This window comes from Corvus brachyrhynchos, unplaced genomic scaffold (genome assembly GCF_000691975.1).
Source record: "Corvus brachyrhynchos isolate BGI_N302 unplaced genomic scaffold, ASM69197v1 scaffold542, whole genome shotgun sequence".
NCBI classification, from domain to species: Eukaryota; Metazoa; Chordata; class Aves; order Passeriformes; family Corvidae; genus Corvus; species Corvus brachyrhynchos.
This window is the reverse complement of record NW_008236766.1, coordinates 451550-470462: the sequence shown is the minus strand read 5'-3', so window position 1 is coordinate 470462 and position 18913 is coordinate 451550. Positions and strand designations below refer to the sequence as shown.

At 42.2% G+C, this 18913-nt stretch overlaps 1 protein-coding gene across 7 annotated transcripts in view; it reads right to left on the bottom strand.

Annotated features, from left to right (window-relative positions):
• The window catches only part of TUB (tubby bipartite transcription factor), a 147119-nt gene that overhangs the window by 12157 nt on the left and 116049 nt on the right, over positions 1-18913 (bottom strand). For 3 of the 7 annotated variants that reach the window (XM_017727350.1, XM_017727351.1, XM_017727355.1), the window contains 9 exons: positions 14315-14482; positions 9979-10050; positions 8963-9084; positions 7994-8185; positions 7306-7418; positions 6192-6306; positions 1135-1233; positions 604-775; positions 1-190 (listed from right to left, as the gene is read on the bottom strand). The exon at positions 1-190 is cut by the window's left edge and continues 91 nt beyond it. In XM_017727350.1, the coding sequence (XP_017582839.1) occupies positions 57-190; positions 604-775; positions 1135-1233; positions 6192-6306; positions 7306-7418; positions 7994-8185; positions 8963-9084; positions 9979-10050; positions 14315-14482 (1187 nt within the window). In that variant the 3' untranslated portion in view covers positions 1-56. The remainder of the gene's footprint in view (positions 191-603; positions 776-1134; positions 1234-6191; positions 6307-7305; positions 7419-7993; positions 8186-8962; positions 9085-9978; positions 10051-14314; positions 14483-18913) is intronic. The other 4 variants (XM_017727353.1, XM_017727354.1, XM_017727357.1 and 1 more) reach the window with 2 other exon arrangements.

Below are 18913 nucleotides of genomic sequence, written 5' to 3'. Positions count from 1 at the left end.
AATTGGGGATCATATGGCAAACTGCTTCCTTCGAGAGGATGCTCACCCACGCCCCTTTACTCACAAGCCAGCTTGCTGTCAAAACTGGAAAGGGCAATGGCAAAGGCTTGTAGTGCACACATTGGGTAGTTGTAGTCCATGGTGAACACGTCCTCAGCCACGCGGCCAAACTGCATCACGATATAGTCAGCTGCAAGAGAGGTCAGACACGGCAAAAAGCGTTACTGCTGTTTGCAGGCCTCACTAAATAATCTTCATCCAGCACTACCCTCTGTCCCAGATCAACAGAATACCAACCAAACATGCTCACTCATCACACTTCACAGCACTTATTCATGCAGGTGGGTGTGCTGATAGCAAGGCGAGAAGCAAGGATAGCTTGAGTGATAAAGGGTTGCAAGACTTGTTACTGTCAAAAAAAGTGACGTATATAAAAAGTACTTTTTGCAAGCACAGAGAGAAGATGGCTTCTGTATAGAATGTTGAAGGCTCTTATACAGATCTCAATTAAACCTGCTCAGGTGACAACTGCCAGGGAAGATCCCTCCCATGCTGTGCACGCAGTGCTGTTCCGACACCTTACAGACAGAGGGCTCTACTTACGATCATTATCATGGATAATTTGGAAGTTCTTCACCGAGGCCTGTGTGACTCGACCATGGAAATTCAGAACATAGGACTGGGTGTCATCATTCCAGACTGGTGTTTTGTTGTGCAGCTCAATGACACTCTCTGTATTTTTGTTCTGCCACCTTGCAAGAAGCGTCTCGTGTTCCTGCACACACCACAGATACACACTTCAGTTTAACATGCTCATGTGACAAAAAATACATTAACAGGGAAGAAAAAATTCATCAGTCCTGGCCCAAAGACTAAACTCTTGTCCTTGACCCTCAAAACAGCTTCAATGAATGAAACTGAGAACTCTGAAGATCTAAATGCAAATGTGCATTTAAGTCTTTTCCACAGAAACGTCAGCTGTATCTTTTGTTATCAAAATACTTTATTTGTAGTGCTTTTGTGAGTCACAGCAGTAGTCACAGATCCCATTGTTCTGTAATTGTTCAAATACCATTTTATTAACCTCTAGAAGAATTCAAGTAATTTTTAGTGTTGGCTGCCAGTACGACTTACATTTCGTGGTCTGATGGAAACTCTTTCATGATCCATATTCATTCCCGGTATGATCACACTCATTTTACGAGGTCCTTTAAACCCCAGGACATTTGTTTCCTAAAAATGTTTAGAAAAGATTTCGTCATGTTTATTTTTAAAGTTAATTTCTTCAACAGAAAGACACAGTGGCAGCCCAGGGAAGTTATTTTTTATTCAACTCAAAAAACATCTTGAAACTCCCACCTCCACTGGCACTGCCAAACCTTCTAGCTTTGTCTTAGAAGCTCCGACAACAGGAAAAATGAAAACAGAGAGGTTTCCAAAAACACTCCTAGCACTGGCTGCCAGCAACCTTAATATATATATTTTTTTCAAAATCCCTTTGTTAAAAAAGGATATGAATTAACCAGATTGCTTGGCTACTGCTAGATCCCAAAATAAAGTAGTTGCAATTTAAAAATCATAAAATGCAGACACACATTTTGATGCGAGACAAAATTAAATATATGGGACCAGCTCCATTTATTCCAGAGCCAGCAGAAAAGCAAACAAAATGCTAGTCAGAGCATCTGTTAGCAATGCTGTGGTTTTCAAAGTCTTCAGGTATGTTATGCTTAGAGATGACCACGGTAAAAAAACAAACACATTAGCACGAGGGCAAATTTTCTAGCTATGAAGACAGGGAAAGTAAAGACATCACATGGGCAGCAAAAATAAATCCATGCAAAATACAAGTTCTTCCATTAAACATGGTTTGACACTTTTCTGACCAGCTTTTCACAAAAGCACTCCAGCACTGCACTGTCCCCTCAAAACACAGCCATTAAAACCTAAACCAGCCTAAAGCCTTATTTTCGCCTGACACTTTTTTTCTCCCACAGAAGCAACCAGGGCCAAATATTTCAGTAAATTATCACCTGCTTTGGAACCAGAAAAGGTGAAGAGCAGTATTTTCCTGATTTTAGCATTAACTCCAGTAATTGAAACAGTGACATCTCAAGGTCCATCTTCTCATGTTTTGTGATAGCTTTTTTCAGTCGCATGTATTTTTTTCCCATTTACCATTTCGAAATGAAGAGCTTTGGATATGCACTAAGGAATCTCAGGAAGAACATCTCCCATTGTTCCCAGCAACATACCACAAGATGCCAAGAACCCCTGGCTCCAGCTGGTGCAGCTTTACCACTGGGACATTTAAAAGTGATATATTCAGTTGTCTCTGCGTTTATATTTTTAATTAAAGTATCCTGATTTTATGGAACACTAAACTTATTAAAACATCTCTACTTTTGCAAGCAAAAATCCACGCATCTCAACTCACTGGAAACATCTGAAAATACCCACCTAAAATACCTGCAGCTTTGCCACCATCAGACCTTTGAAATAACTTTGCCTGTTCCAGCAAACCATCTGGAGATATTCCACAACTCATTAAAGATTTACATGCATGCAAGAGAAATTCTACTGGAGTATTTTACTGCATGCTCCTGAAGCAATCCAGGCATATTCACATATCTTCCTCACTCTCCATATTAATGGGAAGATTCTGTCTCTTTTCTGAATCATTTATGTCCCGTCCTTTGGCAGAGTAAAACATGTTATCAGTTCAGTTGGTTCTGCATCATGCTAAGATGAAAACTGATTTGACTGCCAGCAGATTTTATAAGTAGGAGAGACTCAGCACAGCAGAGGACAAGTTCTAAGAAAAGATTCATGCTTATGCTTATTTTCCACTAAGTGCTGACAATTTTGGGCTTCTCTGCTATGCCTTACAAGTTATTCTTCCCTCAAGCTGCAGTTACGCTGTACATAATTAATTTAGATGCTGACTGGTTAAAGACATCGTTGAAGGTAAAATTAAATAATAGTGCTGAATCACTTCCCTCCCAACAAGCAGAGGTAAAAACAGGGCTGTATTCTTTGGGTTTACTCAGAAAGGCTGAAATTGGTACTTCTGGCACATGATAAGAGAATGGTTACTAGCTGCACATTACCACCATCACCAATTATCACACACTGTGCTGGCAAATGCTACCCTTTTGCTAAACTCACAGTACCAGACTGAAATTACAGAAACATGGAATATGGGAGGAGAATTATTAAAATTACCTCACCTGCTGCCTCACTCCCTGCTTCTCTTTTATTTCCCTCCTCCACTGTTTTGTGTGTGGAAATTCAAGACTACAAAGGGCATTATTAGGGGAACATAAACCAAATTCTGATTTCACACCATTTTAACACCACTGTCAGTCTTGGTTTACACAGGAACACAAATGTTCTTCACTGGCAGAGCCCTATGGACTCAACCAGGACACCAATGATTTATATCAGCTCAGGACTTAGCCCAGTATTACTCAGAAGCTGCACTCTCTGCCTTAGCCCATCCAGTCAGCCTCACAGTAAACTGGGCTGCAAGAACACAGAGCCTCTCCCCAGGGCTGCCTTTAAAATCTTACACTCTTTCAATTAATTATGTAAGCATGTTGCTTTAGTGCCAATAGCTGCCATGATGAAAGCAGCAAGGTAAATATCCCAGCAGCTGCCAGGAGATTCACGATTTTATTACCCCAGTTTTCTTGCAGCCACTTCCCTTCCTGGGCTTGTTTCACACAGCTGTGCCTTGTCCTTAATATTTTCTGTAGAAACTACCATTCCAAGGAAGGCCCAAATCACAGAACCCACAACACTGGAGGAGCACAATGCAAGTGACTGAGGCCTGACTAGGAACACAGAGCCTCTTACTGTACTGAAACCTGAGTCACACCTCAGAGTATCCGCTGAGCTCCCTGCCTGCAATCTCATGCAAACTGAACTGTGAGATATATGGATATAAAGGAATCCAGTACAGAAAACCCTGGCACCAGTGGCACAGTTACACCCCACTGCTCCTGGATAAATTTTGCCAACAATTCTGCAATCAGCCATTAGGTGCTGCTGCAGGTTTATTAATATGCTGGGCTGCCAACACAAGGGGAGTAAAAGCGGTCAACAGAACCTGAAAAAATTCTGTCCTTGTCTAACTCTGTTCCCACTGCTTGAAACACATCTTAAGGTGAGCTCCATGAAAAGAGTCCTCACCACATTTATCCCACAGTCAGCATCACCAGTTTCTGCCTGTTTAAATTAGACCAGGTCATTCTCAGTAAGTTGGGTACAGCTTGATCTGCACACGGGTACTTGCTCAGATGAGCTGAGGGACAGTGAGAGGCATAGTGGCGCTTTCAAAGTATTGTTTTTATAGCTTTTACTGCAGGAGAAATCTCAAGGCAGGAATTAAAAGACTGCCTTAGGACAAGGGTGTTTGGGCTCTGCTCTTTCTGGCACTCTGCTCTGGTTCTGCTGAAGCCAGGAACAATAATCTCACTTCAGCAAACCTGGCTAGTTTGAAATGAAATACAATTCCAATTTCATTTTGTCCTCTGGCCACAGCACACCTGCAAGCCTGCTGCCTTTCTCCACTAGTACCAAAATATCAATGGAACAAGTAATTTTCTTAAACAAATGTACCAGTTTCAAACTGCTGATTACAAACAGACATGTAAAAGCAGCTTATCTCAGCCCCATTCTCCAAACAGTGGTCATGGTTTGGTTCTTTCCAACACTCATACTTCTAATTACCTCTACTGACCAAAAGAGCTTTTTATTTGGTATTGTTCACCATTCAAGTATCATTTGTTGTTGACTTAAGCAATGCCTGAATTTCTCAATATATAACTTCTTAAAAATTGGCTTTTGTTTTCTTTTTGCATTTCCAGTTTGCACCAGATTAGTTGCCTGGCTCCAGGGAATGCCATCCTATATAAACCAGTAAAACTACCTTTATTAAACATGTACATTCTACTAGGTTCCTACTGAGACTTCAGTCAAATTGACATCAAATCCTGGAATCTCTTTTTAAATCCTGCTAGCTGGACTTCTGGAAATTCTCAGCATTTCAAATCTAGCAGAAAGGGAGGGATATGTATCTGTTCATCTGTCTGTCTCCAACCACAAACCATGTGCCTGAGTAACAGCACACGTGAACACACACACACACTATTTACACTTTATCCACACTAGAACTGCATCCTAAGCAGCAGGAAGAGAACATGCTGGCAGCTAATACAGCTCTCCTTCAGAACTCCCAGCACTTTGCATGGAAAGGATGGCTCCTGCTTTCTTGTTCATGAAAACCTTCCAGATGCATTGCTCCCCACAGCCCAAAGCTGACCTTTCTGGGAATGCACTCTGTGCATACACAGGGTATGTGGTGGAACCCAACCTGACAGATTTCCAGGCATCCTTGATTAGAGTTGGGCAGGAACACTTCAGAAAAGTCATTCTTGGATATTTTTATCAGAAGTTGTTGATTTGTGAAACCAGACGACCTTCTGTAGCAGTGTACATACCAGTTCTAACTGGAAGGGTTTCTTGGGCTCAAATATTTCTGGACAGAAAGAACACTCTCACCAAAAATGTTACTCATCCAGCAATCACGAAACAACAGCAACTGTGTTTCAAGTCTTGATTGTCTGCATTGCTCCTGACAAATGCTACCTACCGTCCTGTCAGAGCCCAGTTGCTCTCATTCAAACGAATTTGGGATTTTGCTTAGGGTTTGCTTGGCTTTTTTGCTGGTAAAAAGGAGTTTTAGAGTTTTTATCCCAGTCTCTCAGCTCCTGCAGACCTAGCTGTCCAGCTACCTATTGTTTGGATCAGAGAGGCCTCCTCCAAAATGCCATAACAAACAATCGTATTTTAGTGCAGTAATGCCATGCGCACAACTCTTCCCAGTTCAGGAGGTTTCCTCAGGTGGTGCCTGCAAGCTGTGATCCCACCCCTTCCAGAGAGTTCTGTAAGAGCTCCAACACCTTCTTCTCACCAAAGGTGAGAACTGGGCAACCCTGTTCAGTGCACAGTGTTTTTCACCTCTCCTTTCCACTGAGTCTCCTGGTTTCTCTAGTGGAGATCAGCTGCCTGGTTACATCAAAGTCTGAATGCTGATTTACATAATCAGAAGTGAGAAGGCAATTCACTGTGCTGCTTCAGACACTGAGCTGCCCTTCCTGCACGCTGTGCCTGTGAGCAGTACTTACGTAACAAATAGCAGCTAGCTCCTGACGCAGGGTACTCGCCTCCAGGCTGGATGTTGTTTTCATTGGATTTACTCCATTGTCATAAACTGTAAACTTCGTTCCCATAAGATTTGATCTACCAAAAAAATGGAAAATCCAATCACCATTTGTCAGTAATGCTGCCCCAGACAGCTATCCTTTACTGTACTGTGGTCCCAGAGGAAAGGCAAATATTGAGTACAGAGAGTTGTTATTTCTAATCCCAGCTACATGGCAATTCCTGGATGCAAGGCCAAACTGACAAAAATGTAAAGGTACAGTACAGAAGTGTATATTAAAGGTCCCTTATCATTATGCTGGAGACTTCTGATAACACCTTGCAAACTAGGAAATTCAAGAAAGCTGTAAGGAAACACTCGGGTGGGGTTATTTTGTTTGTCTGCTTGGTTTTTAAAATGCACTTACACTCTACAAAACCATCTGCTCTCTTCCCTGACTACTAAACTCTGTCAGAATATAGAGAGTGACTTTTATAAAGCCATAACCGAGCTCAGTCTTTCCTATTGCAATGGAAAGGAGTGCAAAATACAACACAGGCACAGGTGATCTGAACATACACCCAAAGGCTCCACGGAGAGATCAACAGCTGTAGGGTGTCTGTACGGCTGTACAGACCGGCTGTACGATGTGGGGACAAGCAGAAAAGGAGCACATGGTTCTGAAGTCATTCCACTACCTGTAAATAACTAACTTGGATCCTAAGAAAGAGGCAAAACCAAAGGGATTTGCAGACTGCGTAACAGTGCGTTCCAAAGTATTTATATCAATAGAGGCCAGACACAATGTACACATGCACTTCTGAAAATCCCATTAAGATAAGTTGTGCTGGTACACCCTTGAGAATCTGGCCTTTGAGCACTTAAGAATTTCAGTTCTGCTGACTTTTAATAAAATGTGATCCTTCAAGTACTCCAGACATTTTGAAAACAGGCCTTGGATACTGGTGATCTTTAAGACCACGATCACATGATGTAGTCAGGCCTCTAATTAAGAAGACATAGTGGCTTACAGGCTTCTTAATATTGAATAAACTTTACATTACATAAAGAAAATTCTTAGACTTATCAGTGTTTACCTCAGTTTTCCAATAAAACTCTCTCCACCCCGAGACAGGTCAGTTGGGTCTATAGAGATGAGGTAATTAGAGGTTTTACTCTTCTTTCGTTTCCTTCCAGCCAACAGAAACACCTAAGCAATGCAAAAAACCATATTCTAGAATGCTAAAGGGGTTAGCACACACCACTTCCTGCTTTGATAGAAGGCAACCATAAGCAATTTTTCTGTCTTCAAGCATCACTGGCAAAGTAACAGAAGATCTCCTGGGATTTAGCAAAACCAGGAAAAAAAAAAAACTGGTAAGGGAAAATGATTTCTCAACCACTCATTCCATTATTTATGGTTTAAATAATTAAATCTGATCTATTTTGTTAAATGTTTCATTCTAACTCGCTCTGGCTCTTCCAGCTGAATTGAAAGTAGATGCTTTTCAGGCCACAGAATGCAGAGAGCCCCAACTGCTGACAGTCACATAAAGGTGCCATGCATGGATTATTTAAGGCCAAAGATTAAACAGATGAAGAAAGGCACTGGAAGAAAGTGATACTGTTGTTTGGCTTTGGGAAGACTGTATGGTAAATCTAGTGAAAGCAAAAATATATTTAAAATACAACATTACATTTTCTTTGTAAGACTCATTCAGATCTTTTTTTTTTTTTTTTTAATATTCAGATGCAACTGGTATGCCATTCAAGTTATTTTATGACCTTTTTACCATGCTCCCTTTCCAAGTGGAGGTAATAAGTAGGGTACATCCCTCGGTCCATTCCCTTCTTGTCTCTTGTGATCCTGCACTTGACAGTGACCCCCTGTGGAGCAGGTCTGACAGCAAACTCCTCCAGGTCATCCACATCTATGAGAGGCTCATTTGTGGAAGGACTGGGGGCTGAGGCCACTTCCTAAAACAATAAGCAAAATTCAGGGGTTTTAACTTCAATTTACGAGGTTATAAGCAAAAAGAAACGGCATTTGATAGAAGCTGCACTTTAAAAAGAAATCAAACCAAAGGACGTATTTCCTTGCTGATGCTCCGTGTACAGACCCACGTGGCAGAGCAGAACAGGGGGGCTGCACAGACAGAAGGCTGTACAGTGGTTACAGAGCAAACCCTGGCTCACACCTTCCCGTCTCACCACACTCTTGTCAGAAAGCCATACTCAAGGACAGGGATGGCCTTTGATGAAAGGAAGAAATGGGATAGGAAGCAAGAGTTTAAGCTCCAGAGAGATCTAACAAAGATGAGAAGTCAGTGCAGTATACAAAAGTGGGGCACCATCAACTCGTTTAGCAAGACCTTGTGATTTAGAATATTTGAACCAGCCAAAGTCTTATTTTATGTTCAGATAGTAGCAGAGAGAACAGGGTGGGAAAATACCCAGAAAAAGTCAGTGGAAACAAAGATCATTCTGAGCACCTGCAAGAGGTAGAAAGGTAAATATCTACTGTTTACCTTTCTCTTGATTCAAGTTCAGACAGTATTTGCCATTCTTTTCCCCAAGTCATTATGTTCATTGCCTGCTCTTGCGAAGCCTGAGAGCTAGCACAGTAAATCACCTTGGAGATACTCCAGTGCATATTAAAAACAGAACAAGAAAGCCAGGCCTGTCCTGAGTGCACCCTGAAATCATGCAGTACATAGCAGGTTGCACACCCCTTCTTCAGAACTCTGCCCCTACCTTATTGGATTTCTTGCTCGTGGCAGAACCAGGCCGGGTGTTACTGTTTAACTGTGAAGAACTGGAGCTGTCTTCATCCTCCTCATCTTCTTCCTCATCAAAGTTCATGCTACTTGAAATGCCTGAGGAGAAAGCAGCACACTCATATGAAACACTGATAGATTAAAGCTGTCCATAGTTGCTGTAGAACATCACTGATCAGACTGCTGCACCCTTAGGCTCACAGGTGAGTGAGGGGGTGTGCGAGAGTGGCTCATTGTGTGAGGCAGTGCATGAATACATGGGTGACACAGCATCTGTCCTGAGAAGCCAAAACATTCAAGTAAAAGAGAAAGGAAACATCATGGTTTCCACTTCACAGAGAGGATGAAGTTACCCACTGATACAGGAGCAAATAACTAAATTCAGATCATCTTCACCCAATCAAGTACCTCAAACACAACACAAAATCATAAACCTGAAATTGGAGCTGAGAGGACAACGTAGCAGAGCCACTTGGAAACCATCACACTTAAAATACGAGCCCTTTTACAGCACACTTTTAGCTGTTCCTATGTGATCTGCTGAAGAGCACATCTTAGACCAAGAAGAAACATTCACATCAAGGAAATGTTCTCATGCATCTTTATTTCATGTAAAGAATAGTATCAGCCCAGGCCAATGGAACTGCCTTACAGCACTTGAAAATTTGACTTTACAGGAATTCAAAACCTCAGCCATTTCAAAGGGAAACGCAACTTTGAACATCAAATAGGTCTTAGCAGCAAAAAGCATCAATGGTGGGACATTTGCCAGGCCTAGTTTTTCAAAGAGCATCATGCAGATGAAGCCACCCCATATCTAAGTTCAAGCTCTCTAAGTTCCACATATTATAGGCTATATTTTATCCTTTAAAAAAACCCAAAAAACATCACTTGGTCCAGAATTCCCATTATGGTCCAATGTAGAAGGATAAATGAAATGCAGCTTTCCAGAGCCAAGCAGCATGGGCATAATTAACTTCTTGCTGTACTTACCAGGAACATGATCCAGGGCGACAAGACTGGACTGGGAGGTGGAAGAGGACCAGGATGTATTTGCATGGGGATCTGGGAAAGGAAAAAATCCAAGGGTTTGATTCTGCAAACCCTTAATTGAGTGAACAAGAGTAACCTGGCAAGAGGACTCCACACAGGGCTAAAGGCTTATGGGATGGGGCCACAACGCTGCTGCTTGCATTCACAATTTCTGCACTGCACAATCAAATTCACCCTCTACCTGCTTATACCTGCTGTGATCTTCCCTCTTAATAAAGGGAAAAAGCCCTGGATCACAGAGCTGAAGTTTCGGGAAACATCATTCACACTGAGCAGTTGTGCCACAAACACTTCTGTGCGTGATGCGCCCTGCATGGTAGAGTTTGGGCCTACTTCTAGATTCAAACAAAATAAAACCCCTCCAACTTGATTGACATAAGTGAAACACACAGATTCTGCACAATATTGAGTCAGTAACATTAAAAGAAGTATTCAAATTCATATTCAGATGGCCTAAATTCTACCTCAATCCCTGTGCCTACTGTGTCCTCATCATCAAAAGATGAAATCAGGCTCTCTAAACTGTTTTTCTGGGAGCTCCAGGGATATTCATAAAGATTTTATTGTAGTTTAGTCTGTTGGAATATCAGCTTGGTCTGTAACAAGCAGACCCCCAAACCAAACTGATGCACAGAAATATAAACAGCAGATACAGACTCAGTAATGGTTTTCTTCAGTTCAAATTTTGGAACAGATAAAAAAACGACAGCAAAAAAAAGGCATTAAAATACTTTTTTCTGTCATTGCTGCTTCAAATAACTTCAGTGCATATCCCTTTAGAATACCCAGATGCACACTGGATAGTGAAACACCACCAGAGTAGTAAGAGTGAGGGTATAAAAGTAAACCAGGAGCATAAGCAATGCTTGCATTCCGTTCAGCTGCCCTGTGAAAGGTCTCATTATCCACTTCTTCAGCTCCCCCAGTGCTGACATACACCACAGAGCACAACAGCAAAACCTTTCAATAGGATCTGATTATGCAAGGGAGGCCTGAGTTCACAGGTCAACAGATATTTTCAAAGCCTGTAGAATTCATTCATTAATAATCCCACACTCATTAATCACAAGCATTATTTCTTAATAAGGACAACCATGTTCTAGGCTCTATGCATGGGTAATAGACACAGTCCATCTCCTCAGCTGGCAGCTGCACAATAAGGCCATAATTCACATCCACAGAGGGAACTGGTTTATTTCCACACCTGTGCTCACGCTTTCCCCACCAGTACTTTACTGGTGAAAGTTCTGTGCCAGCCTTAGAAAAGTGTGCGTTCATGGCCTGCGGGGAAAAATGCTTCAGGGAGCACCTGTTTTGGTTTTGAATCCAAAATGAAATCAATCCCTTCCCTAAATCTCAAAACTTCAGGTGGCAAAGAAGAACTAAGACCCAATTGCTCATTCCATGTCCTCTACAGAGACATATTGGAAACTGGTAAGTGTGAGGACTACATGTTAGTTATTCAGTGTTAAAACTTATGGAAGTCTGACTCTGTCCTAGTGACTCATTTTGCAGGGAGAAACTCTAAAGATTAACACTTTGGAAATCAAAAGGACGAATATTTCCTTCAGGAGGCAAATTATTCTAGGATGGCAATTTCTAACAGATGGAGAAATCAAATAAAGCATTTGGCATTTTCTTGCAAGTGGCATATTCTTTTCACACTCAGTAGCCTATAACCTCTTGTCTTGTAACAGATCTTGACTCACTGGGGAAGCAGAGACGCGTGCTAAGAGAAGTTTCTCTCCACCATGTTAGTGCCAAAGATCAGAACAGGCACGAACCAGTTATCCAACTGTATTCAGCTTCTCCCATGAGACCAGTTAGCATTTCATAGAATCATAGAATATGCTGGGTTGGAAGGGACCCTTCAGGATCATGAAGTCCAACTCCTGGCCGGGCACAGGACACCCCAAGAGTCACACCATGTGTCCCAGAGTACTGTCCAAATGCTTCTTGAATTCTGCCAGGCTTGGTGCTGCGACCACTGCCCTGGGGAGCCTCTTCCAGTGCCAATCACCCTCTGGTGAGGAACCTTTTTCTAATATCCAACCTAAAGCTCTCCTGACTCAGCTTCAGGCCATTCCTGGGTCCTGTCATTAGTCACCACAGAGGAGAGATCAGTGCCTGCCCCTTCTCTTGCCCTCATGAGGATTTTGAAGACCACAATGAGGTCTCCCCTCAGTCTCCTCCAGGCTGAACAGACCAAGTGCCCTCAGCCACTCCCCATACAGCTTCCCTCAAGGCCCTTCACCATCCTCATGGCCTCCTTTGAACAATTTCTAATAGTTTAATGTCTTTTCTATATTGTGGCACCCAAAGCTGCCCCCAGCACTCGAGGTGAGGCCGCCCCAGTGCAGAGCAGAGCGGGACAATCCCCTCCCTTGCCTGGCTGGTGATGCTGTGCCTGATGCCCCCAGGACATGGCTGTCCCTCCTGGCTGCCAGGGCACTGCTGCCTCATATTCAGCTTGCCATGGACCAGGGCCCCCCGGTCCCTTTCTGCAGTGCCTTCTCTCTGTGTTCCTGTCCTTTTGCTCCCATTCCATGCAAGGAAAGGCCTGATGAGAGACAGCAACTTTAAACACTTTTCAGGTGACATGCCAGTGAGGACATGCCACAAGCAGTGAAGTGGCAGTGGGAATCCACATGAAGAGCTTTATCTCTGCATAAAGTGTCACATGAATAGTGGGGTATTCAAAATTTTCTAACAAGCCTCCTCTGCTGGTATCAAGCAGCAAACCATACACACGTAGTAAAAATAATTTACAGAGATGCTGCTGGCATTGTCTCAATACCTGTCTTTGTGTCTCACCCAGCATAGCTCGGCTGTTAACAAAAATGAATAAACCTCAGTATTCCCATTTAAATAAAAGTGTCCCCCTCACTCAACTTGAAACAGACTAGTGGTTCACTCTTAGCAGCATCTGTTCTGATCAGGAGTATACTTAGACCTGGTAAAAAAGGTCATATCATATATTTGAGAGTATACAGAACCAAAGAAAACAAAAAAGTTTTCACTCACTGCTTCTATTAAAAATAAATACAAATTTGGGGAGAATAAAAATATATGACAACCTGGCAAAAACCCATCAAAACTAGAAGTGTCCCCCCGAGTAAAAATCTGAGTGCTGTGACCTAATTTGAGAAGTCTGTGGGTACTTTTTAAGTCAATCAGCTTCAGTTTAGTAGTGTGCCTAACGATTAAATATTCTGAGCCATGGTCTAAGGCAACACAATCACCACACAGATCAGAACTTGTTAGTCATGCCCAACAGCCCTGCAACTCAAATGCCCAGGAAATAGCACACTTGGAGCAAATCTGCCCATTTCAGTTGGAGCTGCTCACATCTGCAGGGTAACATCCCAGAAAAAAAGAATCTTAGTGAGAACTGCTCAGCAGACAAGAGGCGGTATTTAGGTATGAATAGTCCATTCTACATGAGTCAAGTTTGCACTTACATTTTGCTCTTTATACACAAAGAGTTTATTCTTAAAGCATCAGAGCACTCTTGGCTTGAGCCATCTTTGCTTCAAAAGCTGTACACTGAAGAAGAACAACTCCAAAGCAAATGTCTTCAGAAAACGCTTTGTGAGGGTTTGGGGATATTTTTTTTTCCTTCCTACGGTTAGTGTCTAAGGGGAGATAATGACAGTGCAGGAAGGAAGGGACAGATGCATGAATGTGTACATACACAATCTACCTCCCAAAGCATGCATGCCTCTGGAGAGAAAACCAAACTCCAGAACACTTGAGGACTCTGCGTGGGAAATGCTGCAGAATGCACAGTGGTGTACTTTTCACCTCTGCAACCATGAACACAAACCACGAAAACATGAACACTGTGTAACTGACTGCACCACTAAAATGAATATTCTAGTTTGAACGTTGCTAGTTTGTGCTGGTTTTCAGCCATCAAGTAAGTGATTTCCAGAGTTGTATGTTAGAAAAATGCGAACAGATGGATGTGAGCATTGGCATCTGCCTGGTACTGTAATAATGGCACTGCACTGCAGATGAGGAAGCCACATGCCCGAGAGCCTGCTGAGCTCTTGTTCCTTAGGACAAGAGAGAACTTCATTGCTTTATATTTTTTTTAAGTTTGGGGTTTTGGGGTTTTTTAGGTAACATAATAGAGCCCAACAGACTCTGAGGAGAAGACACACAGAACTAACAAACTCTGCTTAGGCTAGGGCTGAGAGTGAGAATAGGAAAAGGAGTCAATGTACATCAGGCAAGCAGTGTTCTTCACATGAAGGAAGCTTTAGCTACTTACCTTTTTTCTGCATTGCTGTTCTAAGGTCTTGCTTGCTCTGCTGTTGTTGGCCACTAGCCACTTTCTCTCCATCATCTTCATCATGGCTAGACTGTCCAACAGTGAGAATCTGCACTTGACTTCCTATCTTCTGAACATCATCTTGAAAAGCAGCTGGGCCATCAATCCCTGCCAGACAGCAGCAAAAGCCTTAGTTGTCTTTGTGTCAAGAGGTTACTGAAAAGATGATTGCTCACTCGTAAAAAAAGCAGCTTTTCTAGGAATCAGAGATTGGATGTTCACATTCAACAATATTCCTAGACATAAAAAAGACTAAGCTAGTCTCCAAGGCAAACATTTTACTTCCCAAATTCCCACATACTGCACTAGAGAATCTCCAGGACAGGATCAGGATTTCACTGTTGCACTCCCCAGCCCAAAGCACACCCACCCCCCACACCAGAAACACAGAAAGCTAAGCAGAAAAGAGATATGCTAGAGAGAAATGACAAAGAGAACAGATGAAATTTTCGTAAGGGCACACAGGTGATCCAGAAACAGATGAGCCTGAGTCCCAGGTTATGCCATATCCCCATATAAACACCACTGCTATAATGAAATACTTTAAAGCTTCAAAAACCTGGAAAATTCACAAGTAGATCAGGCAGTTTATCCAACAGCATGTTAAAGAGCCTAAATACACCTTCTGAGTTAGGATACTGCCATACAGTTAATACATCAGAGCAAAACTATAAGGAAGATATTGCATATTCCCCGGAACCTCCAGCCTCTTGAGATGCTTAAATCCCAGCCAGGCACGGTCCTGAGCAACCTGCTGTGAGCAGGGATGTGGGACTAGGCTGTGCCCAGAGGCACCTCCCAACCTCAGCCATGCTGTGATCCTGTGGCTCCTGACCACAGCCAGAAAGAAACTATTTACCTCCTTATGGCTGTAAATCACCTCCAAAGAGAGAAAAAGAAAATAAAGTTCACTTCTTACCACAAGAGAACTTCATTTTGTTTGTTCAGGACAGCAAGGTAAAACATCAGATTGCAAATGTGCTTCAGCTCTTAGTTAAGACACAGAGCTGGAATACATTACTAAATCAGCTATACAAAAATGCACTTTTGCATCAACAAAAATGGCAACGTTTTCATGTATAGATATAATAAATAGCATGAGCTGTACCCTGCTGCTGTTGTGAAATTTTTGTTAATAAGCAAGCAACATTGTAGAGAGTTAGCAAGCACTACAAAGAGCTAATTTAGTAAAGGAATTTGGTGATTTTCACACCAAACAGAGCTGAATAAACCCTGTGAGAAGGAGCTTCAGGGATTGGGATATTTTTTGGACTGTGACCTGTAGCAGAAGTCTCCAAGAATACCATTTCATCCTGCTTCACCAGCAGCTGTCAACTTGCATTAAAAGGCAGCTGGATTATATATTTAGCATGCTTAACTGTACTCTGCAATATCTGCTGTCACTGCCACTGCAATACAAAGCATAAATGGAGAAGAGAGTGGTCCACACCCCCAGGAACTGTGCAACCACCCAACGAGATGCAGTCTGATGCTGCAGAGGTGTTAAACTCACAGAGTTCAAGAGCACAAGGAGTTATCGATTCATCTGCATTACACAGACCCTGGAAATTTCTGCACCAAGGCTGCAAACTCTGATTTACTTGCAGCAAAGCTAACAACAACAACAACAACGACTAATAGCAAATAAATAATCTGTCCTTCCAACCTTGAAGGACTAGATAAAGTGCATGGAAATGGCTCTGTGACCTTGCTAGGATGACAATTGCAGAAGCAGCTCTGCATGATACAGAACAAACAGTACCATTTCCTATGCTGCAGGTACAATATGGCAGTGAAGAGAACAGCCTTTTTCTTAAAATTTATCCTAGGAGAAGCACCTCTGCAAAGGTGCTCTAGAACATACAGGTAGCTGCTCATAAAAATACCTCTGGTATTTTTAACAGCTTTTACAATTTTAACCATTATCATTAAAGTGCCTGCCTAAAGTTAGGTTCTTACCTTAATACTCTGAATTTCAAAAGTGTTAAGCATCCATGAGTTTAACAAATGCCTCACGAATATGATATCTAGCCCCTTATTAAGCATCAGATGATACAAACCTAATTTTGAGAATGCTTTTGGGAAGCAACAAAACACTTTAATTATTCCTCTTCAAAGCAGACATTGATCTGCAGCAAATGAAATGCCTTCGACAGCACTGGAGATTGCACTGAGGCTGCTTTTTTCAGATGCCTGCAGAACATCTGCACTCACATCCCATGCTGTCAGGAACATCGTGTGTTATTAGGAGGCAGGACAAAGGCTACACTGGCAGGTCACAGTTTTAAGAGAAGAAAAATCAATTTCAGTATTCTGAAGAGTGCATCACTGGTAGAGTGTGTTATTAAGCGTTATGAATGGTTCCACTGGTGAGCACATTTAAGGGAATGAAATATGTAGCAAGACAGAGAGGATTAAAAAAAAAAAGAAGGAAAAAAAAAAAAAAAAGAACCTCTGCTGCATTAGAACACTGTAGGTGGTTCATGGCAAATGCAGCACTATTTAACACTTGTGTGTGCGCATAATCTTTGTAGCTATACATGCATGTGTAAAATGGGATTCAATGCAGCCATACATACACATTTTCCTATATCACGAGGTATAAGTGCATCTTTTAAGCCATAGTTCAAAAGTCAGCTTTACCACCACCTACCGAATGTCTGAAAACAATTGAAAACACTTCCAAGCTTGTGTAATCATGATATTCAAGGTGGATCTCTCCCTCTCTTTGCCTCACTGACTCCTTTTCCTCCACTTCCTAGAAGGATGGTTCTCTGTGTAATAAAACAAGCCACTCATCTATTCTGTGCTTAAGGACAGGGTCAAAAGAAGCAAAACATTTGAGTGGGTTGTGCCAAAAAAGAAAGTTTTTATTGCTATGGTCAGCGTTTTTTACAGCGCTTCCCAAAATCAGGTAGGGAAAAGTCTGATAGAGATGGCCTTGAATACCTGCTAAGAAGAAAGGGGAATTTTTGAGAGGCAAATGCAAAGGAGGGCAGAGAGGAAAGAAGAAAATTGGAACAACCCTCAGAACACCAATCCCGTCAGTAAAGGCCTCTGGTGCACTTTGACACGGTCATGTCTCAGATGAAAACCAGAGGTACCAGAAATGAAAACAAAGCAATACTGGGGGAAAAAAAAGCATCAATAAATGAGCATTGCTGGCATTTACATCCTATAAACTACGATTCATCAATCTCTGTATTCTCTTAGCACCTAAAATCTTCTAGACAATATTTATAAATAGGCAGCACCAATCTCTTAAAAGCTGGTAATCTAAACCACTGAATGGCAAACGAGATTACGTATCAGGAAAGGAACATAACACAGAAAACAAGTAATTCTGTCCCTGCTTTACAGATGAGGAGCTGCAGGATAGAGAAGTTCTTATTCTCTTTTTATAGAGCATTTAAGGCACAAGTTTGATGCATGAAGCTGGGCATACTGCTCACAGACTAAGAATATGATTAGGCCCTTTGCAGATCAGACCTGGAGACCTGACCAAGGTCAGGCAGGAGGCCACTGGAAGAGAACAGGCATTTTCTGAGCTCAGTTACTGGTCTGACAAAGGAGTCATATCCACGTGGATAACACCCAAGGCTGTGGGTGAAACTGCTATTCAAGACCACTGCAGAGCAGCTCTCCCTCCAGCTGAGGGATGGCAGCACAACCCTTCAAAGAACGGCCCGCTCTGAGGTCAGGGACAGGGAATCTCGGGGAGATCTGACACCAGAACAAACAGTTTCCATCCTGTAGAGAAGCTGGCTTAAAGCAAACCCTGCTGTCAATATGTTCTACCCATTTCCCAGTATATTCCTGTTCTCATGGGGGCTGTACATCCACTGATAGGGGTTCAAGCAACTGCAAAATCACACAGGGATTTTTTTAGAGGGAAAGGGAGCAAATAGAAATTTTTTTCGAAAGGACATCTAGAGGTGATTTAGTCCAAACCTTCATCAAAAGAAGGACTGTTGCTGGCACCAGATCAGGACACTAAAAGCAAGTACTTTGAGCACTAAGCTCTATATTTACTTTGATGAAATCTAGAAAACAGTAGCAGGAACTGTACATTCATAAATCTTTATCCTTAGGTCAAAATTACTTCCTCACAATCAAGTTCATGTGTTGCCAAAGCACAGCCTGAAAGGTTTGTCAGATCTAGAAATAACAGGACTTTTCTTGGTGGAAACTCACTTATTGTTCATCCTACCCTTTCTTTTTAGTGCCTAGGGAAGCTGAGATAAATCCGCTTTACGTGAACTTCCCTCCCCCCATCAGAAAGGAAATGCTACAGTGAGAAATGATGCTTCTTACCCAACAACTGCTGCTGCTTTCTGAGCCAGCCAGTGTTAATGTAGCTGCTTGTTACATACGAAAACGGGACAGGATGCATAAATCAAAACAGTCAGACAGGCGTGAAAGAGAGAGAAGAAACACGGAAGAAGCCAACCAAATCAAAACATGGAATAGCCACCCTGTCAGGAAAAGCTCTGTGTGTCAGAGCAGCTTGTCTGCTTCCTGACTCCCAGAAAGTCAGCA